We start from the raw sequence: 26,118 nt of genomic DNA on the forward strand, positions 1-26,118 counted from the left end.
GGATCCAATATCATATTCAATTAAGGGCGAGATAAATTTGAACATACACCTTTCCATATAAAATGTTGGTACCTTTGACTTTTGGAACATTGATGAGAGATGCATGGGTCTTTCGATGCACAGGATCCAAATTCAAACTGATTATCCTTCAGTCCAACACATCGTGTAATGCAAGCACTTGGATACGTGCGTCCATTGTGGGCACAAACTGGCACAAACTGGTCAGCACAATTACAGGGAAGACCTACAAAAGACATTCATAGATAACTTACTTGGAAATACTCAGTATACAATCTTTATGAATAACACAAGTTGTTTCAGCGCATTGGTATTCTTTACAAATCGAAGGTATTTATTCACAAAATGCTGGAGTACCTCATCAGGTCAGGCAGCATCTCAGGAGAGAAGGAATAGGTGACGTTTCGGGTCGAGACCCTTCTTCAGACTGATGTCAGGGGGCGGGACAGAGGAAGGATATAGGTGGAGACAGGAAGTTAGAGGGAGAACTGGGAAGGGGGAGGGGAAGGGGAAGAGGAAGAGAGGGACAGAGGAACTATCTAAAGTTGGAGAAGTCAATGTTCATACCACTGGCCTGCCAGCTGCCCAAGCGAAAAATTAGGTGCTGTTCCTCCAATTTCCAGTGGACCTCACTATGGCACTGGAGGAGACCCACGACAGAAAGGTCAGACTGGGAGTGGGAGGGTATTCTTGTGTTCCTGGATAAAGAATTTGTCACCCAGTTTTCAGCCATGCTTACCTAAACCTTTGAATAGTAACTATCCGAGATCACGAGGCACGCAGTAAACAAGCAATTTTGAAGAGAAGGACAGGTACAGATCGGACATATCCACGCGTCAGGTAGAAGATGGAGAGAAAAGCAAGCACCTCCTGGACGGGTAAAGAGAAATATATGGACGCTCCCCGACTTAGGTAAAGGTCACGTTCCATGGACCCTTGCTGAAGTGGAATGTCAGGTAAGTCGGGAACAGAAGTGCTACTGCGTACGTGTAATTGTACTATCCGGCACGGAGACCACAGAGTAGCTCCAACGTGGATGTCACGTGGGCTTAAAGAATTGGTTACAATAGTGCGAGTGTACATAAGTCACAAGTTGGGGAGTTCCTGGATCATGAAACAAGAGAAAATTATGATAATTGTCAGTTGTAATTCAGTAGAAAATCAGTGTGAATGCAGACTGCAAAATGTTCAAAGCAAGTCTGTGAGAAAATAATAGCCAATTATAAAGGAGGATGTCAAAGCACAAAGCATAGCGAAACAGATCCAGATAGGATGGGGTTAGCTAGGAGTAAAAGAGCAACATATTTCCGTGGAAGAGATACAAGATGAGCATTATGCTTGTGACTTCATAAAAGGGTACTGCCAATACCAGTGAAATTAGACAAGGAAGAGTGGAGGAAGAGAATAATTGTGGAACGTAGAAATTGTGGGGTGCAGAGGTGGGTGAATGAAACCAAATTACTTGCAGGCATAATGTGGTCAATGTCCATTTTATGGTTCTATTTGGCAAGACTAGAGAAACTGCTATTATTATCTACATACTAAAACTCTCGTTTGTTTGTTTGTTTGTTCCTGAACTACAGCCAAAACGGTACACGATAACGCAACAATTTTAGGCCCACCTTACTCACCGTCGTCCCTTTGGTGCTAATGGAAGAAGTTTCATTGAAATCGGTGTTATATTTTTTAAGTTATTCACATTTTAAAGTTTAAATCTATCTCCGAGGGATGGAGGGGAGAGGAGTGAGGGGTGGGAGGGAGGGAGAGGATAAGGGGGGTTGAGGGGGATGGAGTGGGGGGGGGGAGGGGGAGGGGGCGGAGGGAGTGAGGAAGGGGAGTGGAGGGGGGTGGAAGGAGGGAGGGGGGGAGAAGGGAGGTGAGAGGGTGCTGCACCAATGCAGGAGAGGTTTGGGCCCAACGGGTCCACTTGGTCTAGTTCTTTAAGCTTTGAAAGTTAATGGAAGAATCAGAGGTATTAAAAATGTGTGATAGAGGAGAGAAGATAAAATTACTTCTTTTAACAATTAGACTGGTAACTAAATGTCATTGAATGCTGGTTGAAATTGATGAGATTTTGTTTTATAAACAGGTTATGATGCTGCAGTAGATTTTGTAAAGTCAAGTTTCTAAGTCGAATTTATTGTCACATGCACAAGTATGAAGAGGTATAAGTACAATTAAAATCTTACTTGATGCAGCATCACTGACACATAGACTCAGTCAAACACACAAAAACAGAAATTATACACAAGTTACACAAAATTTTACATAACAGTAAAAAGAAAAAAAGACTGTAAAAAAAATGCCATTGAAGCAAAATGCAATTAAAAAAAAAACAGTTCCATGGTAGTGCAAGAGGTGGTCCATAATGCACCCCTCTCTCATCTTCTTATGTTTATGTGCATTGATATTGCTGTACCAGGCCACGATACAGAAATCGTGGATGCATTGGTGATCATTTTCCAATGTTCTCTCGACTCTGGATCAGTTCCTGTGGACTGGAGGGTAGCCAATATAACTCCACTTTTTAAGAAAGGAGGGAGAGAGAAAACGGGGAATTATAAACCAGTTGGCCTTACATCGGTAATGGGGAAGATGCTGGAGTCGATTATTAAAGAAGTAATTGCAGCGCATTTGGTAAGCAGTGACAGGATCGGTCAAAGTCAGCATGGATATATGATGGGAAAATCATACCGGACCAATCTTCTGGAATTTTTTGAGGATGTAACAAGTCGAATGGATAAGGGAGAGCCAGTGCATCCACAAGTAATTGCAGCGCATTTGGTAAGCAGTGACAGGATCGGTCAAAGTCAGCATGGATATATGATGGGAAAATCATACCGGACCAATCTTCTGGAATTTTTTGAGGATGTAACAAGTCGAATGGATAAGGGAGAGCCAGTGCATCCACTGGCTCTCCCTTATCCATTCGACTTGTTACATCCTCAAAAAATTCCAGAAGATTGGTCCGGTATGATTTTCCCATCATATATCCATGCTGACTTTGACCGATCCTGTCACTGCTTACCAAATGCGCTGCAATTACATCTTTAATAATCGACTCCAGCATCTTCCCCATTACCGATGTAAGGCCAACTGGTTTATAATTCCCCGTTTTCTCTCTCCCTCCTTTCTTAAAAAGTGGAGTTATATTGGCTACCCTCCAGTCCACAGGAACTGATCCAGAGTCGAGAGAACATTGGAAAATGATCACCAATGCATCCACGATTTCTGTATCTGGACTTTCAAAAAGCCTTTGACAAGGTCCTACACAAGAGATTAGTGGGCTAAATTAGAGCACATGGTATTAGGGTTGGGTATTGACATGGATAGAGAACTGCCTGGCAGACAGAAAGTAAAGAGTACAAATTAATGGGTCCTTTTCAGAATGGCAGGCAGTGACTAGTGGGGTGCCGTAAGACTTGGTGCGGGGACCCCAGTTATTTACAATATATATTAACGATTTAGACGAGGGAATTAGTGTGAGCTGCGATGAGGGTGCTATGAGGCTGCAGGGTGACTTGGATAGGTTGGGTAAGGAGGCAGATACAGTTTACTGTGGATAAATGTGAGGTTATCCACTTTGGTGGCTAGAACAGGAAGGCAGATTATCTGAATGGTGTCAGATTAGGAAAAGGGGAGGTGCAACGAGACCTGGGTGTGCTTGTATATCAGTCACTGAGAGTAAGCATGCAGGTACAGGAGGCAGTGAAGAAAGCTAATGGCATGTTGGCCTTCATTGCGAGAGGTTTTGAGTTTTGAGTTTTGAGACTGTACTTGGAGTATTGTGTGCAGTTTTGGTCTCCTAATTTGAGGAAGCTTATTGCTATTGAGGGAGTGCAGCATAGGTTCACCAGGTTAATTCCGGGGATGGAGGGATTGACATATGATGAAAGAATGGGTTGACTGGGCTTGTATACACCGGAATTTAGAAGGATGGGAGGAGATCTTATTGAAACATATAAAATTGTTAAAGGATTGGACAGGGAAAATGTTTCCCATGTTGGGGGAGTCCAGAACCAGGGGTCACAATTTAAGAATAAGGGGTTGGCCATTTAGGACTGAGATGAGAAAAAAAAATTCACCCAGAGAGTTGTGAATCTGTGGAATTCTCTGCCACAGAAGGCAGTGGAAGCCAATTCACTGGATGTTTTCAAGAGAGTTAGATTTAACTCTAAGGGCGAAAGGAATCAAGGGATACGGGGAAAAAGCAGGAACGGGGTACAGATGGCGGTGCTGGCTCGAAGGGCCGAATGGCCTATTCCTGCACTTACTTTCCTGTGCTTCTGTCAAAGTTTTCAGTGACATGCCAAATCCATTTTAACTTCCAAGTACAGGTACGTGACCGCTTTTCTGGAGACTGATGGTCCTGCACCTCCTTTAATCGGACAGGATTACGAGAGGACTTGAAATTCCCACAACCGCCATACTGGATCATTGGACGGCATGTACAAGCAAATGTCATGGCGGTTGATGTCGTGTTTGTCAACTGGTCATAACTGTTAACACGTACAGTTTAACATTATTGCAGAGGAGAGTGAGTGTTCTAAATTGCGACCAATTAGCGCAAGAACTGCCTTTGATTTTTTTAAATATACTTGAGTTTGGACCAATACGGAGGCGAGAAAGGAAAGAGGTGACCTTGCATGCGTGTACTTAAAAAAAAAATCCCGCCTTTTGCTTTCCTGTGCATCGGGTAAGACTTGCTCTGTCGGTGTGGTGGAATTCGTTCATTTAGACTGAAGGAGGCTTGCAGTCGAACCTAGACAAAACCATTTTGGGTGAGCGCTGATAAGTGTTCAGATTGTCCTTGCACGACGGGTGCTACCACGCCGAGCGAGGCTTGGCTGAAGGTGCTGCCACGCCCAGGCAGGCAGCCTGCATCACCCATGCCCACCACACGGAGCCGCTGTGTGTGGGGTGCAGGCAGCGCCAGCAATAGCAGAGCAGCAGCCGAGCTGCCACTTCCAGTGACAATCTCAAATTTGCCACTCTGGAAGCGGTGCTATTGCAAAATTGTTTGCGAGTACAGTAATTAATAAACCTTTTTAATTTAATCATTTAACTTAATATTTGTACAACAGTACGGTGCTTTAGAGACATGGGAGGGACTATAGTTAGTGGGTCAGAGGTGTATTGGTGAATTATTCTTATGTGACCTCTGTTGGTCCGGCAAAACGGATAATCCGGAAGGCTCGGGAATCAAGGGTGCTGGAAAATCGGTAGTATATATTTCTTTGTTGATATTGAGTGTGGAAATGTTGTGCACCGCTATTGAACCGGGTGAGCGCTCTCCCTCTCCCCCTCTCTCCCCCTCTCTCTCCCTCCCTCCCTCTCCCTCTCCCTCTCCCGTACGCTGACTCATCACCATCGTGATTCAACCAACCACTGTGTCATCGGCAAATGATTCGATGGCACTGGAGCGGTGCCCAGCCACACAGCCATGAATGTAAAAAGATGAGAAAAAGGGCTAAGCACGCAGACCCGAGGTGCAGCTGAGTTGATAGTGAGGAGGCAATGCAGTTGCCAATCCACACTGATTGAGGTTTGCATGATTAAGTCGTCAAGTTGTCTTTTATAAATGGATAATTTGAAGACGACAGAAAATTACAGACACTGGGAAAAAGAACAAGGTAGGAAATGTAATTTTCGTTGTTACAGCCTGGACCCATATCTGCTTCCTGTGCTCTGGCTTGAGTGCACACGATTCTGCAACATGCTGGCATCAGGTGGCTGTTTCATCCATTAATCACAAGAAGAGTAATTATTAGAACAAAGCAATTTCCCAAGAAATACCCTTAAGGGTAATTAAGAAGTTGTTTTATGGTCTTCATTGTCAGAATGCATTATATGCCTATTGAATTCTGACCTGTGAACGTACGCCGATCCATCTGAGAACTGAATTCACTCAAACACTGACGATTTGAACAGATCAGCACCCCAGCAAAACATGAGCAAGTGTTGCAGTCCACTCTAAAAGATGTCCCATGACCTATGGGAGAAAGAAACAAAAGCAGGATTAAACAGAAGTTCAAGAAAGACGATGTTTCAACGAACAAGGACCCAGGTGGTTTCTTATGCAGACAGTAATCAAAAAGCAGGTTTGCAGCAACAGGAAATTTGAAATAATACAAAAACAGAAAATGTTGGCAATATTTGTCATGTCAGGTAGTATCTGTGGAGAGAAAAGCAGACTTAACAATTAAGGATGATGGCCTTTCAACATCCCATTATCCCCTATCATGTACAAGGTCCCGTCTATCCAGTAAGAGAAATCTTCAGTCTGAAGAAGGGTCTCGACCCGAAACATCACCCATTCCTTCTCTCCCGAGATGCTGCCTGACCCGCTGAGTTACTCCAGCATTTTATGTCTACCTGCAAAGAGTTTGGGATGTACTCAAACATATTAATCTTTCAATAGACAATAGACAATAGGTGCAGGAGTAGGCCATTCGGCCGTTCGAGCCAGCACCACCATTCAATGTGATCATGGCTGATCAGTCTCAATCAGTACCCCGTTCCTGCCTTCTCCCCATACCCCCTGACTACGCTATCCTTAAGAGCTCTATCTAGCTCTCTCTTGAAAGCATTCATAGAATTGGCCTCCACTGCCTTCTGAGGCAGAGAATTCCACAGATTTACAACACTCTGACTGAAAATGTTTTTCCTCATCTCCGTTCTAAATGGCCTACCTCTTATTCTTAAACTGTGGCCCCTGGTTCTGGACTCCCCCAACATTGGGAACATGTTTCCTGCCTCTAACGTGTCCAACCCCTTAATAATCTTATATGTTTCAATAAGATCCCCTCTCATTCTTCTAAATTCCAGTGTATACAAGCCTAGTCACTCCAGTCTTTCAACATACGACAGTCCCGCCATTCCGGGAATTAACCTAGCAAACCTATGCTGCACGCCCTCAATAGCAAGAATATCCTTCCTCAAATTTGGAAACCAAAACTGCACACAGTACTCCAGGTGCGGTCTTACCAGGGCCCTGTACAACTGCAGAAGGACCTCTTTGCTTCTCTACTCAACTCCTCTTGTTATGAAGGCCAACATTCCATTGGCTTTCTTCACTGCCTGCTGTACCTGCATGCTTCCTTTCAGCAACTGATGCACGAGGACACCCAGATCTCGTTTTACGTCCCCTTTTCCTAACTTGACACCATTCAGATAATAATCTGCCTTCCTATTCTTACCACCAAAGTGGATAACCTCACACTTATCCACATTAAACTGCATCTGCCATGCATCCGCCCACTCACGCAACCTGTCCAAGTCACCCCGCAACCTCATAGCATCTTCCTCACAGTTCACACTGCCACCCAGCTTTGTGTCATCTGCAAATTTGCTAATGTTATTCTTAATCCCTTCATCCAAGTCATTAATGTATATTGTAAATAGCTGCGGTCCCAGCACCGAGCCTTGCGGTACCCCACTAGTCACTGTCGGCCATTCTGAAAGGGACCCATTTATCCTCACTCTTTGCTTTCTGTCTGCCAACCAATTTTCTATCCATGTCAGTACCCTACCTCCAATACCATGTGCTCTAATTTTGCCCACTAATCTCCTATGTCGAAGTCTTTCTAAAAGTTAAGGTACACTACATCCACCGGCTCTCCCCTGTCCATTTTCCGAGTTACATTCTCAAAAAATTCCAGAAGATTAGTCAAGCATGATTTGCCCTTCGTAAATCCATGCTGACTCGCAATGATCCTGTTACTGCTACCCAAATGCTTCGGAATTTCGTCTTTTATAATTGACTCCAGCATCTTCCCCACCACTGATGTCAGACTAACTGGTCTATAAGTTCCTGTTTTCTCTCTCACTCCTTCCTTAAAAAGTGGGACAACATTAGCTACCCTCCAATCCACAGGAACTGATCCTGAATCTATAGAACATTGGAAAATGATCACCAATGCGTCCAAGATTTCTAGAGCCACCTCCTTAAGTCCCCTGGGATGCAGACCATCAGGCCCTGGGGAATTATCAGCCTTCAGTCCCATCAGTCTACCAACACCATTTCCTGCCTAATGTGGATTTCCTTCAGTTCCTCCGTCACCCTAGGATCTCTGGCCACTAGAACATCTGGGAGATTGTTTGTATCTTCCTTAGTGAAGACAGATTCAAAGTACCGGTTCAATTCATCTGCCATTTCCTTGTTCCCCATAATAAATTTCAATGTATTTCACCACTCATCTGGACTTTACTCACAAGGATCCCCAAGATAATGGAATAAACTTGCATTAGACAATAGACAATAGGTGCAGGAGGAGGCCATTCGGCCCTTCGAGCCAGCACCGCCATTCAATGTGATCATGGCTGATCATTCTCAATCAGTACCTTGTTCGTGCCTTCTCCCCAAACCCCCTGACTCCGCTATCCTTAAGAGCTCTATCTAGCTCTCTCTTGAATGCATTCAGAGAATTGGCATCCACTGCCTTCTGAGGCAGAGAATTCCACAGATTCACAACTCTCTGACTGAAAAAGTTTTTCCTCATCTCAGTTCTAAATTGCCTACCCCTTATTCTTAAACTGTGGCCCCTTGTTCTGGACTCCCCCAACATTGGGAACATGTTTCTTGCCTCTAACGTGTCCAACCCCTTAATAATCTTATACGTTTCGATATGATCCCCTCTCATCCTTCTAAATTCCAGTGTATACTTGCATTACTTGCAAACACTATTGTGCTCAGCGCAGAAATTCACTGAGAATTTCACGAGAAATTTATAAATTAGCAGTTTTCTTTCACAAGAGAAATTTATAAATTAGCAGTTTTCTTTTGCTTGGCATTGGTTTCATTAATCGCTCCAGTGTCACAAGATCTCATTTCCAATTAAATCAATCTCTATTCATTGGCACTGAACAAATAAACTTTGTTACATGAAATCAGAAAACAATGGAAACACTCAACAAGTTAGGCAGCATCTGTGAAGAAGAAACAGTTAACATTTCAAGTCCGAGATTCTTCATTAGATCTGGAAAAGGAGAGAAAAAGTTAAGTTTTCAGTTGCAGAGAAGGGGTAGGAATAAGCAGAACATAGGCAATATCTCTAGAAAACAACCAAATGGGGCAAAATCTTAGATAAATTACATGTAAATGGCAGGCTCTGTGCGATTCTGACAGAATGAAAGAGGATGAAAGATAAAAGTTAGAGAATTCAAAATCATATCCTAAAAGCTGCAGATGATTGAGGTGTTGTTCCTCGTGCTAATGTTCGGCCTAGTCGCAACAGTACAGAGGCCACAGATAAATGAGTCAGAGGGAGAGAGGGATGGAGAATTAACCAAACCAAAGGTACTCTGCAAAGCAACCGCCAATTGTAAGTTTGGCTAATTAAGGACAGTCGTCATGGCTTGTATACGGCTGCTCATGCATTATGAAGTGTATCGACTTTATTTTTGGAGGAGATGATAAAGGTGATCAAGAGGGTAGAGCAGTGGATGTTGTAAGGCATTTGATAAAGTTCCCAATGGAAAACTAATCCAGAAGATTAAGATGCAACGGGATTCATGGTCATATGGTTCGCTCATAGAAGACAGAGGGGTTGTGGTGGAAGGGCATAATTCTGGCTGGAGGTCCGTGACCAGTGGAGTTTGGCAGGGATCTGTGCTGGGACCTCTGATGTTTGTGATATGTACAATTTGAAAGCAAGATAGGTGAGTTAGTAAGTTTGCAGAAGACAATGAGATTGTTGGGAGTTGAGGAACACCAGCGATTGAGGGGAGATCTGATAGAAACATATAAAATTATGAGAGGCATAGATAGGGCAGACAGTCAGAACCTCTTTCCCAAGGGTGGAAATGGCTTTAAGTTGAGAGTGGCAAAGTTTAAAGATGACATATGGGGCAAGATTTTGTTTTACACAGTGGGTGTCTGGACAGGGAATGGAGAGATATGGATCATGTACAGGCAGATGAAATTAGTTGATCTTGGCATCATATACATTCCTTGTATATGCACATACTTGGCCAATAAACTTATCCATTCATGTTCTGCACAGAGTTTGTTGGCCAAAGGGCCTGTTCCTTGCTCTACAGTTCTATGTTTCTCCAATGCAAAGGAGATAACAATTACAGTACATTAAATTGGAAGTGCAAGTGGATTGCTGTGCCACCTGAGAGGATGATTGAATCCTGAATGATGGGAACCTGTGGTTGCTTGGGAAAGTAGCATTTGACAAAGAGTAGTTGGTCGGGATGGAAGAAAAGACCAGGGAGTCTGGAAGGAGCTATCCTACTGACATTTTCAAAGGGGGGGGGGGGGGGGGGGGGGGGGTGGGAATGAGGTGGAGTCTTGTTGGAACACATGGAAATTGTGAAACTTTGCTTAATACTCTTTTAATAAATTGATTGCAGCAAAATCATTCCAGCAGATGGTTAACTGATAAAAACCTTGCTTAAATGCCATGAACACAGAGTTAAAGGTCAAATTGAGCGGTCAAAGGTCACACAAAACATGCTCTGCTACTTTATAGGCATTAGAAATATTGATTCGGCCTGTTCGCAAACCAAGTCGTAAAGCAACAAGAACATTCACAAGTCCGGCTTGCCTGGAGGTCTTAAGCTTAGCCAGTCTCCGGCCAAGAGCTATTTGCTAATCTCTGGGAGACTAATATGAAATTTCATTATCATAAGGGATATTGTTTAATATACATTTTAAACAATATTAAATAATGCTTTTTTTTAAAACGCACCTTTCCTCTGACCCCCAACTATGCAGGACTTTTGCACATCAATGCAGGGCATCTCCAAACAATTTTCCAGCCGTCCACTTGGTTCACAAGTGCACACTCTGTAACAGCCCATTTCCCCGCTTATCACAGGCAGCTGAATCAGGGTGCCTTGCCGCACGAGGAAATCGGAAGCTTCTCCCAGCTTGCATCCTTTAAGAAAGCAAAGCATCTATTTATTTTACAGAAGGTAATAAATAGCAATCATTAAAATAAACGACATTTCAAATGAGAACTTATTTGAAGCTATTTGAAAGGTCATTGAAATCAGTGGCTTAAATTCTAACTAAACTAAACATTCCCCTCCCCAGATGCTGCCAGTCTCATTAAATTCCACTAGAACTTCGCTTTGCTTCAAATTTGTTTTTATATGCAAGCTCAGGGCCACCAAATCTTTACTATTGAGAGATCTTAACTTCTTACCATTTTATCCATCCTTCATAATCTAAAGATAATCTTGCACCACAGCATCTGCCTCAGATTCAATTATGTTTTTCTTTATCTACACAGGTAAAATGGATGAAGGAGAGCCAGTGGATGTAGTGTATCTGGACTTTCAGAAAGCCTTTGATAAGGTGCCACACAGGAGATTAGTGGGCAAAATTAGAGCACATGGTATTGGGGGTTGGGTATTGACATGGATAGAGAATTGGTTGGCAGACAGGAAACAAAGAGTAGGAATAAACGGGTCCCTGTCAGAATGGCAGGCAGTGGCGAGTGGAGTGCCGCAAGGCTCGGTGCTGGGGCCGCAACTGTTTACAATATAGATTAATGATTTAGATTATGGAATTAAAAGTAACACTAGCAAATTTGCAGATGACACAAAGCTGCGTGGCAGTGTGAACTGCGAAGAGGATGCTAGGAGGTTGCAGAGTGCCTTGGACAGGTTGAGTGAGTGGGCAGATGCATGGCAGATGCAGTAAAATGTAGATAATTTGGGGTTGTCCACTTTAGCGGCAAGAATAAGGAGGTAGATTATTATCTCAATGGTGTCAGATTAGGAAAAAGGGAAGTGTAACGAGACCTGGATGTCCTTGTACACCAGTCACTAAAAGTAAACATGCAGGTAGAGCAGGCAGTGAAAACTAATGGCATGTGGCCTTCATAACAAGAGGATTTGAGTATAGGAGTAAAGAGGTCATTCTGCAGTTGTACAGAGCCCTGGTGAGACCACATCTGGAGTATTGTGTGCAGTTTTGGTCTCCAAATTTGAGGAAGGACATCTTTGCTATTGAGGGAGCGCAGCGTAGGTTCACGAGGTTAATCCCCAAAATGGCGGACTGTCATGAGGAAAGATTGGAAAGACTGGGCTTGAATCACTGGAACTTAGAATAAGTGGGGATCTTATAGAAACATATAACATTATAAAAGGACTGGACAAGCTAGATGCAGGAAAAATGTTCCCAATGTTGGGGGAGTCCAGAACCAGGGGTCACAGTCTAAGAAATAAAGGGGAGGCCATTTAAAACTGAAATGAGAAAAAACTTTTTCACCAGAGAGTTGTGAATTTGTGGAATTCTCTGCCACAGAAGCAGTGGAGGCCAATTCACCGGATGAATTTAAAAGAGAGTTAGATAGAGCTCTGTGGGCTAGTGGAATCAAGGATATGGGGAGAAGGCAGGCATGGGTTACTGATTGTGGATGATCAGCCATGATCACGATGAAGGGCAGTGCTGGCTCGAAGGGCCGAATGGCCTCCTCCTCACCTATTTTCTATGTTTCTACGTTTCTATTTTGTGACAGCATTAAGCTATTGTCTTCATATGTCACTGAAAAATCTGTTGAATGGCTGAACAAAGGACACCAAGGGACACCATCATAGCCACAATGTGATGAAAATGATACCAAAATAAACTAATCTCATCTGCCTACACATATCCGTCAATTCCCTGCATATCCATGTGCCATTACCTACAGTGAGTGGTAGTTCATTACTAATTGGAAAGTCACATCAAAAGCTTGCCTCCAATTTCACGCGCCTTGACTTTTGGTAGGAATCAAAAGTCTTCTGGAAGCCCATTCAAATAATATCCAGTCACTCCTGTCTTCCAAATTCATTATCACCACAGAACCAAACAATACAGCAAAGGAACAGGCCCTTCAGCCCACAATATATGGGCTAAACATCATGCTCCATCACCAACCTGGCCATTCATTCCAGACACCATTTTGTCCAAAAAAAATTGCCCTGCACATCTTCGTTAAACTTCATCCTCTCACCTCATGCCCTCTGGTCTTTGACATACCCACCCTCTAAACAAGGTTCTGACTGTCCACCCTATCTATGCCTCTCATAATTTTACATACTTCTATCGTCTCCCCTCAACTTCAAACACTCCAGAGAAAACAATCCAAGTGTGTCCAACTTCTCCTTGTAGCTAACACCCTCTATTCCAGACAGCATTCCGGTGACCTCTTATGCAACCTTTTCAAAGCTTCCATATCCTTCCACTCATGGGGCGACCTAACCAAAGTTATATAAAGCAGCAAAATGACTTCCTGATCTGAGACTTAATAGCCAAGAAAAATGCAGGTCATGATAAGCTGTTTGTAGGAGCCATTTGTGTTTGTACTGGCTGTTTAGCATATTATATTATTTTGTATCTTACTGTATTATTTTTGGACACGGGGGTTGTCATGAGATGAATACATGTATGGGCATAATGGACTGGAGGAGCCAGAATTATGTATATCTGGGAATGCAGAGATGGGAAGGGTCAGACACGGAGGTGCTTGGCGAGGATATAGTTCCTCAGACCTATGACGAGAGAAAAGCTTGGATAAATACAAATCTGTTTGTATTATACTACCACAATAAACGACTAATTAAAGTGAAACATCTTTAAGATCTCTCTGTTGTTGGTTTGCGTGAAGATCGATCGCTCCAGCCTCCGTGAAGTGGTGGCAAGTGGAGAGGACTTTATTGTAAGGACTGAAGTTGCCACTACACTGTTATTAAATCTTAAAACTGACATAAACTAAACGAAAAGTCAAATCAAATCAAGAAATTGCGATTAGCTGAAATCTTGAACAAATTAAACTTTTCATCCCAATTTCAGGCAATCCTAATGAGAAACACATGTTCTTCAGTAAGGGACTTGATACGAATTCTAAACCACAATCAGCTTTCACTTGAATGACTTTCTACAATTTATGTTAATGTTCTTCAGTTACTCATCACACTGCGCAAAATAATTTGTTCTGAATTTGCCCAAATTTGGGAATTATATATTTTACTACACGAGATCTTATCAATCCTGACGCAGAGTCTCGACCTAAAAAGTTGATAGGAAAATAACTGCAGATGCTGGTACAAATCGAAGGTATGACAAAATGCTGGAGTAACTCAGCAGTTCAGGCAGCATCTCAGATGCTGTTTGACGTGCACAGTTCCTCCTCAGTTTGTTTTAGCTATAAATTAGAGCATCTGCTATCTCATGTCTCCACATATACCCATTATCATTGTTAATAAATTTAATTTTAATTAATTCTGTCAATCTTCATAAACTTAATAAGATTATCAAATTTTTAGGTTGTAAAATTTAAACTTCTGAACTCTGTTGTTTCAGGACGATATAGGATAGTCATATGTATTAAAAATATGTATTTCCTCCAGCAGATTCCCTCTAATTTTACGACCTGTCCGAAAGACTGAACAAGTAGTCATTGCACAGATCACAATTTTCAAAATGAGCAGCTAGGACAGGGGTGTCAAACTCATTTTCACCTCGGGCCACATCAGCATTATGGTTGCCCTCAAAGGGCCGGTTGTAACTGTAAGACTGTATAAATGTAACTAATCTTTAACATATTGTTAAATAACTGTCTGCATTTGATTATTATTTATTGAAATGAACAAATATTGTACATGCATTAACATAAATGTAAAAATATATGTAAGCACATTGACAAGTTCCTCGTAGGGTTTCCATTGCGACCTGGGGAAATCGCGTTTTTTCTTTAAAATAAATTGTCTCTTAAAAAAAAAAAAGAATCTCAATGGGGGGGGGGGGGGGGGGAAGAGGAGGGGAGGTGGATAGGTGGGTGAGGAAGGGAAAGGGGAGAGGGAGCCTCTGACACCGTCCTGCCAGCGGCCATCTTCTTTCTCCTTCACTGTGGTGCCGTGCTCCTCCAGGGGAGGGGGAGCGCAACTAAAGGCGGCACAGGGAAGGGGAGAGGGTGTGACCGAGGAGCCTTGGACCCAAAGCCTCTCCTGTATTGGTGTAGCAGCCTGACTCAATCCCCCTTATCCCTCCTCTCCCTACCCCCCACTCTCCCATCTTCCCTGACCCCCACTGTCCCCCTTCTCCCCAACCCCCACTATCTCATCCCTCACCAACACCCCCTCCCCCCCACCCCTGCTGTCCCCTTCCCCCCACCCTTCCTCCCCACCTGCACTCTTCCCTCCTCCCCACCCCACCCTCCTCCCCAGTAGCACTCTCCCTCCCACCCCCACTCGCACTCTCCTCCACCCCCCATTCCACCACTCTCCTCCCCCTCCCCCCATTCTCTCCTCGCCAGCCCCACTCTCACGCCCCACTCTCTCCTCCCCAGCCCCACTCTCTCCTCACCCCTTCCCACCCCTACCCTCCCCTCCACCCACTCGCCCCACCTGCATTCTCAGTCCCCCTCCTCCCCACCCCCACTGTCCCCCTTCCCCCCTACCCCCCACTCTCTTCCCCCCACCACCACCCCCCTTCCCCCCACACTCCCTCTCTCCTCCCCCCACCCTCCCCCCACTTTCACTCTCACTGTCCCCTTCCCCATCACCCACCTTTCCCTCCCTCCCCCACTCCCCCCTTTTCCCTGACCCTCACAACCCCCCTTCCCTCCCACCCCCACTCTCTCTTCCCGCCACCCCCCACCCCCTCTCCTCTCCCTCCCTCCTCCCCACCCCCTCTCTCCTCCCCCACCCCCTCTCTCCTCCCCCACCCCTCTCTCCTCCCCCACCCCCTTCTCCCCCTTTCACTCTCACTGTCCCCTTCCGCCCCACTCTTCCCTGACCCCCACTGTCCCCTTCCCCCCCACCCCCAGCTCCTCTCCCTCCCAACTCCACTCTCTGCTCCTCCCACCCCCCCTGACCCCCACTGCCCTCTTCCCCCCACCCCACTCTCTTCCCCCTCCCAACTCCACTCTCTGCTCCTCCCACCCCCCCTGACCCCCACTGTCCTCTTCCCCCCACCCCCACTCTCTTCCCCAAACACCCCCGCTCTCTCTTCCCCCAACGACCCCCGCTGTCCCCCTCTCCAGTCCCACTCTCCCCCTACTCTCTCCTCACCCCCCCCCCATAATCCCATTCTCTCCCCCCCCTCCTACCCCCACCCTTCCATCCCCTCACTCGGCCCCCACGTCCCCTCCCCTCCGTGGAGCCGTTGGCGGCGAAAGGCACTTCCCGAGCGTGCATGGAGTAGGGAGCCCCGGACTACTGGAGTCGGGCAGCGGAGGTGGGACTACTCGAGGCGGGCGGGGCCGGTCTGGGAGCACTGGGAGGGGAGAGAAGCGGGGGGAGAGAGGAGAGAGGCGCTGCGGGAGGCGCGCAGTCTGAAGTCGCGACGGGCCGTCGGTGGCAGCGGTCCTCGTCGACGCCGCCATCGGTGGAAGGGGGGACTCGAGGACGCCGTGCATGGGTTGAAGGGACGGAAGGGAAGGATGAGGACCATCAGTCCGCCCATCTCCCTCCTGCTCGAGAGTGTCCCCCGGGTGTGGGAGAGTGAGGGGAGTGAGGAGAGGGGAGGCGGTGATTGCGGGCGGGCGGCTCCACTAACGGCGTCCATCTTGTGTGTGCGAGTGAGGAGAGGCCTTGCCGTCAGACGCACAGCAACTTGGAAAAATGTGTTGAGAAATGAAAGTTTGAAAGTTAAAAATGTCTGTAACTTAAAAGATATAGGACCAATGACAATTAAGCTCTCGCGGGCCACATAAAATGACGTGGCGGGCCGCATTCGGCCCGTGGGCCTTGTGTTTGACACCTGTGAGCTAGGACATCAAGACAGCCACAAAACACGGAATAGGAAGACATGAAGGAGATTTGCAGTGGAGAATGAATTAATACTAAAATCCACATGTAATCCACATGGAAATAAAATACCCCTTTCACAGGAGTCATTTTTCAGAAGTGTAACAGAAACCCAAGACAAGAAGGAACCATTTTAAACGTGTAACTGCCAATACACACCTGGGACGCACAGGTAGGGAAGACAATCTTGTCCAGGTTGGCAACCCTTTCGATTTACTTCACACACATAGTTGTTGGGACAGGCATTTGGATTGCATGGATGTATCACCTCTGCAGCAGTACTGAGGAATGGACTTGGAGCTGTCAAAAACAGAATGGAGAATGTCTGAGAAAAACCTTCTGAGAGTTTCTTCTTTCCACACAATTACATTTTAGAAGTATCCAAGATGTTTACACACAATCAAAATCAACCAAACCAATTAAAACCATACTTGTGCATCGAGCATGTTTTGTTTTTGCAAGGGACAAACAAATGGAGTCATGATAGCACAGAGTTCTGCAATTAAAACATAATTATGATTACAGGATGTTCCCAAGCCTTATAAACCAAAAATGTATTTTTTAAAGTACGTCATTGAAAAAATTTGGAATTAATATGTCAATCTATATAAAGTTATGTTCTGGACACAACTGTTAGCCAACTTCATTACTGCTGAACAAACTGGTAAAAAAAATCATCACTGTTTATAACTTGACAAACATTAATGACTTGAGAATTTTGTGATCAGCAACTAATTGCACTTACACGGAAATACCCTGGGCGATCACACAAATTGATCAAAATTAACCCCACCGTTAACATGTCAAGCCTGTTTAAACATGCCCCTAGATTGAAACAGGTCAATAGGTCAGAAATTTAAATCTTTTAAAAACATCTGAATGCTTCTCAGATGTGTAAAAAATGTTTCTTTAAATACCAAAAAATAAAATCATTATTAAAACACAAGATGTTTTTAAAGTCTTGAACAAGTTCTTCTTCTTGTCGTGTCCACAACATGCTAGATATTGTGTTTCAGCCAAAACTGAACACAACTCTGAGCAATGTCATTGTTCTCTGTGAGTTCCTCAGCTTTGCATCCGTGCTCCAATAGTGGACATCTCAATAGGTGCTCCATAGTTTGTGGTTCAGTGCCACATATGCAGATAACGTCTTCAGTCTTCATATAACCCCACTTCTTGAGAATGCCTTTACAGCGACCAGTACCAGCTCTCAGTCTGTTGAAGCATTTCCATTCAGCCCAGCTTGATTCAGCACCAGGAGGAACAAGTTAAAAGGTAATAACATTTTTTATATTAGCAGGCTAGTCTCTCAGAGTTGCTACTAGTAAAACTAATGGGACGATATTCCTTCTGAATCCTCAGACCGAATTCATAATTTTTTTGATGAGATCATGGGAGTCTGCAATAATCCCAAATTACTGCTCTCCTGCTGAAGTCATTAAGAAATTCAGCAGAGTTCATCCTCCCAGCCAATAACACTTGGCAGGGAACTTCACTGGATAATGACAGTGAATATTAGTCTGACATTGCTCTATGCACAAGTGGTCTGACATGGACAACACACATTGCCGTACTGGTGAGTAAGGCAAGGCAGCACCTTTACCACCTTAGACAGCTGAGGAAATCAGAGTGTCTCTGAGGATCCTTCAGTGCTTCTACTCTGGGGCTGTAGAGAGCATCCTGTCCGGCAACATCACAGTCTGGTTTGGGAACAGCTCTGCCCAGGACAGGAAGGCCCTGCAGAGAGTAGTGCGTTCGGCAGAACACACCATGGGAACTACACTCGCCCCCCTGCAGGACCTATACATCAGGAGGTGCAGATCAAGAGCCAGCAACATTATGAGGGACCCCTGCCACACCAGTAACGGACTGTTCCAGCAGCTACGGTCAGGCAAACGCCTCCGCTGTCACGCTGTGAAAACGGTGAGGATGAGACGGAGTTTCTTCCCACAGGCCATCAGGACTGTTAACTATTATAACTCCAGGGACTAAATTTTCTTTTCTGTATTAATTTTAATTTATATGCTGTAATTGTATTTTTTATTTTTTTGCACAATCCGCAGGCATTGCCACTTTCATTTCACTGCACGTCGTGTATGTGTATGTGACAAATAAACTTGACTTGACTTGAAAATTAGGGCCAAGATGTAAAAAAAGACAGTCGCTGCAACTCCTGTGATTGCATGATGGGAGAGTGATAAGAGTTGATGTATAGACAATAGGTGCAGGAGGAGGCCATTCGGCCCTTCGAGCCAGCACCACCATTCAATGTGATCATGGCTGATCATTCTCAATCAGTACCCCGTTCCTGCCTTCTCCCCATACCCCCTGACTCTGCCATCCTTAAGAGCTCTAGCTAGCTCTCTCTTGAATGCATTCAGAGAATTGGCCTCCAGTCTTCTGAGGCAGAGAATTCCACAGATTCCACAGAGAAAGTAAGAGGCACTGGCAAATCATGGAGGAACTGGTTCCTTCAGAAGGCTGAAAGTGGTAGAAAAGATGTGAACAGTGACAACAATGGTTGTGGTGGAAATTAATGTGGATGTAAGCATGGAAGGAGACAACACGAAGAATCCCATACTTGTTCTGGCTGGAAGAAGAGAATGCAAACAACAGGATGGAAAACAGAAGAGAATGGATTGTCATTCCAAAGAAGGGGAAGCAGAGAATGGAACGGTTGCAACCAACCAGCTGAAATGGAGGTGTGAAGAAAAGGTAGCAAGAGTCAGAGTTCACCGTGGGAAAATGAAAGCAGTGTGAAAACTAGCAGCAAACATTATATATGGAAAGTGAGACTGAAGGAGACTGGATCAACCTTGATTAAAGATAGTAATACAGAATCTTCAGACCAAGCTTGAATAGCATGAAGCTATGAGAGAGAGTAGACACCAATGGTAAAGAAGAGTTAATTAGGATCAGGAAACTTTTAATGTGGTTGAGGGCATAAAAAGTGACACAAATGTAGATGAGATGGGACGAGACAAAAAGAATAACAACGGTAAAAAGAAATGTGTTACATAGGCCAAGAGCAGTCTAAACCAATGCCTTTGATAGATCCAATTGCTCAGGGTTCAATGATGGGAGTAATTGTCCAAGGAGATTTAAATAGGTATGGCAAAGCTGATGACTGGCCTCTGAGATGGAGGACAGTTTGCTAACCACAACATCACCATCCTTATCAACAGGTATGATCATGACTTTGGGATTGGTCTTTAATGAATACTAGACCAAGTGGACCCATTGGGCCCAAACCTCTCCTGCATTGGTGCAGCACCCCCTCCTCCCCCACTGTCCCCTCCCCTCCCCTCTCCCCCCACTCGCTGAGTTACACCAGCATTTTGTCTACCTTCGCGTTAAATCCAAGTAGTTTCTTCACTTCTTAACACTGGCTTTTCAAAAAAAAAGAAAATAAGCCTAGCCATTGAACTATTGTGCAGCAAACATACCAAGGTAATTTTTAAGTGGGATGCAATTCTTGAGGTCATCGTTATTTGGCGATAATTGATTGCAGATGGTTTCAGCAGTTTGTCCTGCGGGAAATTTACTGTGATCTCCACAATTCGTCAGAATTTCTATACAGTCAGACCTATAATTGAAACAGAGGTTTTGTCAAACAAATAGTCAGATGCAGCTTGATGTCATAACTCTCCTGCATAGAGAAAACTGAGCCCCAAAGGGATTGTACACCAGATCAATTATCAACCTAAAGGAATCATGAGTAATTCTAGTTTAAACCCTGGAATGATAAAGAGCTCCTGCGTCTCCTCTCACTAATGTAGGAACCCATGACAGGGTGCGGGATGGGGCAATGCCAGTCATCAACTGAAGCTGCGTCAATAGCCGCCCAGCGAAATTGTAAATTGAGGAATGCAAACATAAAGGTGGCAGAATGCTTTTGCCCCATTCTCAGATTTAAATACAAAACTCTACATGCTTCAGGTAACTTTATTTCTCTGTGTCATTCATCTATCTGAGAGCTTAGCTTGTGTTTTTCCCCTTTTTTGTCTTGCCATGCAGTACACACCCAGACTGATCATGTATTCCTGCTCTCCATTTTGTAATTCTTTCATACTCTTTGAATTCTCTGCCTCAGAAGGCAGTGGAGGCCAATTCTCAGGATGCTTTCAAGAGAGTTAGATAGAGCTCTTAAAGATAGCGGAGGTCAAGGGATATGGGGAGAAGGCAGGAATGGGGTACTGATTGTGGATGATCAGCCATAATCACAGTGAATGGCGGTGCTGGCTCGAAGGGCCGAATGGTCTCCTCCTGCACCTATTGTCTGTTGTCTTGTCCATGTCTACATACTTTTGTCCGTCCCCACTCTCTAACCACTCCCATTCACTCACTGACTGGATCATCCCGTTTACAGTTTACCAAAGATGGTTGCCAAAATTTTACCCCATCAGATATGTTGCATAAAATAATTTATCTCGTCTATCTTCTTCCCAATTCTGCTAATGACGTGAAGAAAAGTAGGAACGTAAGTGGCGTTTAAGAGATAAAGAAGCACAAGAGGGATATATAGATGGTGACGGTGTGGGCAAAGAACAGGCACATGAAATATGAAATTGTCCATTTCAGTAGGAAAAATAAAAAAGTGTCCAAATGGCGGGAGATGCACAGGGATCTGGGATCTGGGATCCGACTGCATGATTTGAAGCAGCATGGTAGGTCTTTCTTCTCCGCGGATTGTCACCTTGTGGTGGTGGAGAAGCTTGTGTGGTCCTGAGATCCTGAGAGCGATGCAGTCTGGAGCCACGCTCCTGGTGGGGTCACCCATGGCGGTAAGGTCGAGGTCCCTGACAAAGAGCGATCCGACCAAGACCCCAACGGTGGAACAGGCGGAGGGAGGATGATGGCTGACTTTAGTGGGGCATCTCAACGGCTGGGAAGGCGGATGGATGAAGGCCGCAGTGGGCAGGTGGGTCCTACAGACGGGAAAGTAGACGATCCCGCCCCCACGAGTCTCGGGCAGATGAGGCTCGTCAGCCTGGGAAGGCAGTCTATCTAGGAGAGAGACAACTCTGATCTGAAACCTCCACTGCCTTGTGGCCATATCCAGTCACGGAAAAGGCTCCAGGAATAAACCTCAAGAAAAATCCGGAGTCGGAGTCCCTAAGGCAGTTGGTCGTTGTCCACAACCTGGTTCTGGCAGCTCCTGCCACGGCGCTGGTGACAAACTGTAATGGCTCTGCTGTTCCATTCGGCCCATGGGAGATTGATCTACCTTTTCTCTTGATAAGCAAGGTGGTCAAAGGCTACCATGAATATGAAAGAATGATGTGTTACTATCAGATCAGCCACAATCTTACTGATTGACAGAGCATGTTTGAGTGGTAGAGTGAACTCCTCCTGCTCTCAGTGTACATGGTCTCATGGATCTATAGCTGGGAGGTAGGATTAATCTGAAGTTACTTTTGGCTATTAATTTGACTCTTGATTAAAATAATTTGCTGCAACACAATGGCACTATAGAATCTATTTACAAGGCACCGTGAGATTAAATGTTCACAAAAACAATACAGATTTTACCAACAAATATTGCGTCACAAAGCCAATGGGACTAAACTTACTTGCAGATGCTTCCTCCAGACTTGCTATAGCATGGCTTGATTTGCAACGAACAGGCAATAGCTTTCCACATTTCCGGCTGACAGGTGTTAATATCTTGGACAGGTATATTCATGAATGGCATCTTGATGGTTCCTTTCTCCCAAAGCTTGATGTCATTCTTGGCTCCTTGGTCTGACTGGATATTGCAACTTCGGAACAATTCTGTGGGTCTGAACAACAAAATTCACTTGTACTAACAAAGAACTGCGGACGCTGGTTTACACCAAAGATGGACACGATGTGCTGGAGTAACTCAGCGGGTTACTCAGCGATCGAACTCCTTCCATCGGGCAGACGATACACGGCCTTCTACGCCGCACCTCCAGACTCAGGAACAGCTTCATCCCCAGGGCCATAGCTGCTATGAACCGGTCCTGCTGAGCCGGATGGTCACAACGCATAGATCAACTTGCACTTTACCCAGTCTAAAACTATTACAATTGTTTCGTTGGGTTGCTGTTGTCTAAATTACTTAAATCATTGCATCGTATGGGAGGCGCATTCCCAATCTCGTTGTAGCCCTGGGTACAATGACAATAAAGATATATTGTATTGTATTGTATTGTCAGGCAGCATTTCTGGAGAAAAAGGATGGGTGACGTTTCAGGTCGGGACCCTTCCTCAGGCTTTTCCCCCAGAGAAGGCAGCATGGAAGCGGAGGCGATGGAAGAAAAGCTCTATAGAGGCAGAGGCGACGGAATAAAAGCTCTTCATCTATCTTTCGTATAACAAAATTCACTTGTTGTTCACACAGAACATTAAATTATCAGTGTTGGTGATAATTGTTTGATTGATTTGCTTCTTTGCTGTTCTTTGCTGTTGAACGTATCAACGCCAATCAGAACTGTTTTGTCACCTTTGCTGATATTGGAGTCACGTCGCATGGAAACAGGCGCTTTAACCCACAGAGACCACATCAACCATCTGACACCCATTTACACAAAGTCCTACAATCATCTCATTTTATTCTCCCCACACCACCATCATTTAATCCTCCCAGATTCTACCACATACCTCCTCAATTTGCAAATTATAGTTCAACTAACCTACCCATGAAGACACAAAATGCTGGAGTAACTCAGCGGGTCAGGCAGCATCTCGGGAGAGAAGGAATGGGTGACGTTTCGGGTCGAGACCCTTCTTCTGACTGATGTCAGGGGAGGGGGCGGGACAATTCCGGGGGCTGGAATTCGAGCCAGCACCGCCATTCAATGTGATCATGGCTGATCATTCTCAATCAGTACCCCGTTCCTGCCTTCTCCCCATCCCCCCTGACTCTGCTATCCTGAAGAGCTCTATCTAGCTCTCTCTTGAATGCATTCAAAGAATTGGCCTCCACTGCCTTCTGAGGCAGAGAATTCCACAGATTCACAACTCTCCGACTGAAAAAGTTTTTCCTCATCTCAGTTCTAAATTGCCTACCCCTTATTCTTAAACTGTGGCCCCTTGTTCTGGACTCCCCCAACATTGGGAACATGTTTCCTGCCTCTAATGTGTCCAACCCCTTAATAATCTTATACGTTTCGATAAGATCTCCTCTCATCCTTCTAAATTCCAGTGTATACAAGCCTAGTCGCTCCAGTCTTTCAACATATGAGAGTCCCGCCATTCCGGGAATTAACCTAGTAAACCTACGCTGCACGCCCTCAATGGCAAGAATATCCTTCCTCAAATTTGGAGACCAAAACTGCACACAGTACTCCAGGTGCGGTCTCACTAGGGCCCTGTACAACTGCAGAAGGACCTCTTTGCTCCTATACTCAACTCCTCTTGTTATGAAGGCCAACATTCCATTGGCTTTCTTCACTGCCTGCTGTACCTGCATGCTTCCTTTCAGTGACTGATGCACTAGGACACCCAGATCTCGTTGTACGTCCCCTGTTCCTAACTTGACACCATTCAGATAATACTCTGCCTTCCTATTCTTACCACCAAAGTGGATAACCTCACACTTATCCACATTAAACTGCATCTGCCATGCATCCGCCCACTCAACCTGTCCAAGTCACCCCTGCAACCTCATAGCATCTTCCTCACAGTTTACACTACCACCCAGCTTTGTATCATCTGCAAATTTGCTAATGGTACTTTTAATCCCTTCATCCAAGTCAATAATGTATATTGTAAATAGCTGCGGTCCCAGCACCGAGCCTTGAGGTACCCCACTAGTTACTGCCTGCCATTCTGAAAGGGACCCATTTATCCCCACTCTTTGCTTTCTGTCTGTCAACCAATTTTCTATCCATGTCAGTACCCTACCTCCAATACCATGTGCTCTAATTTTGCCCACTAATCTCCTATGTGGGACCTTGTCAAAGGCTTTCTGAAAGTCAAGGTACACCACATCCACCGGCTCTCCCCTGTCCATTTGCCTAGTTACATCCTCAAAGAATTCCAGAAGATTAGTCAAGCATGATTTCCCCTTCGTAAATCCATGCTAACTCGGAACAATCCTGTTACTACTATCCAAATGCTCCGCAATTTCGTCTTTTATAATTGACTCCAGCATCTTCCACACCACTGATGTCAGACTAACTGGTCTTTAATTTCCCCTTTCTCTCTCTCCTTCCTTTCTTAAAAAGGGGGACAACATTAGTTACCCTCCAATCCACAGGAACTGATCCTGAATCTATAGAACATTGGAAAATGATCACCAATGCGTCCACAATTTCTAGCGCCACCTCCTTAATTACTCTGGGATGCAGACCATCAGGCCCTGGGGATTTATCAGCCTTCAGTCCCATCAATCCACCCAACACCATTTCCTGCCTAATGTGGATTTCCTTCAGTTCCTCCGTCATCCTAGGATCTCTGGTCTCTAGAACATCTGGGAGATTGCTTGTATCTTCCTTAGTGAAGACAGATCCAAAGTACCGGTTCAACTCGTCTGCCATTTCCTTGTTCCCCATAATAAATTCCCCCGCTTCTGTCTTCAAGGGACCCACATTTGCCTTGACAATTTTTTTCCTCTTTACATACCTAAAAAAGCTTTTACTATCCTCCTTTATATTATTGGCTAGTTTACCCTCGTACCTCATCTTTTCTCCCCGTATTGCCTTCTTAGTCATCTACTGTTGCTCTTTAAAAGAGTCCCAATCCTCTAGCTTCCCACTCTTCTTTGCTTTGTTGTACTTCTGTTCTTTTATTTTTATGCTGTCCTTGACTTCCCTTGTCAGCCACGGGTGCCTCTTACTCCTCTTGGAATCTTTCCTCCTCTTTGGGATAAATTGATCCTGCAACTTCTGCATTATTCCCAGGAATACCTGCCATTGCTGTTCCACCGTCTTCACTGCTAGGGCCTCCTTCCAGTCAATTCTGGCTAGCTCCTGCCTCATGCCTCTGTAATCCCCTTTGCTATACTGTAATACTGACACTTCTGATTTTCCCTTCTCCCTCTCAATTTGTAGAGTAAAACTTATCATATTGTGATGTAACTAGGAAAATTGACAGGGGAGAGCCGGTGGATGTGGTGTACCTCGACTTTCAGAAAGCCTTCGACAAGGTCCCACATAGGAGATTGGTGGGCAAAATTAGAGCACATGGTATTGAAGGTAGGGTACTGACATGGATAGAAAGTTGGTTGACAGACAGAAAGCAAAGAGTGGGGATAAATGGGTCCCTTTCAGAATGGCAGGCAGTGACTAGTGGGGTACCGCAAGGCTCGGTGTTGGGACCGCAGCTATTTACAATATACATCAATGACTTGGATGAAGGGATTAAAAGTATCATTAGCAAATT

The 26,118-nt window shown here is 44.8% G+C and overlaps 1 protein-coding gene across 3 annotated transcripts in view; it reads right to left on the minus strand.

Annotated features, from left to right (window-relative positions):
• The window catches only part of reck (reversion-inducing-cysteine-rich protein with kazal motifs), a 133,861-nt gene that overhangs the window by 20,976 nt on the left and 86,767 nt on the right, over positions 1 to 26,118 (minus strand). For all 3 annotated transcript variants that reach the window (XM_078398740.1, XM_078398738.1, XM_078398741.1), the window contains 6 exons: positions 22,341 to 22,550; positions 20,214 to 20,353; positions 16,927 to 17,067; positions 10,716 to 10,904; positions 5,888 to 6,010; positions 73 to 244 (listed from right to left, as the gene is read on the minus strand). In XM_078398740.1, coding sequence (XP_078254866.1) covers positions 73 to 244; positions 5,888 to 6,010; positions 10,716 to 10,904; positions 16,927 to 17,067; positions 20,214 to 20,353; positions 22,341 to 22,550 — 975 coding nt within the window. The remainder of the gene's footprint in view (positions 1 to 72; positions 245 to 5,887; positions 6,011 to 10,715; positions 10,905 to 16,926; positions 17,068 to 20,213; positions 20,354 to 22,340; positions 22,551 to 26,118) is intronic.

The sequence above is a fragment of the Rhinoraja longicauda genome, chromosome 4, assembly GCF_053455715.1.
Source record: "Rhinoraja longicauda isolate Sanriku21f chromosome 4, sRhiLon1.1, whole genome shotgun sequence".
In the NCBI taxonomy this organism is placed as follows: Eukaryota; Metazoa; Chordata; class Chondrichthyes; order Rajiformes; family Arhynchobatidae; genus Rhinoraja; species Rhinoraja longicauda.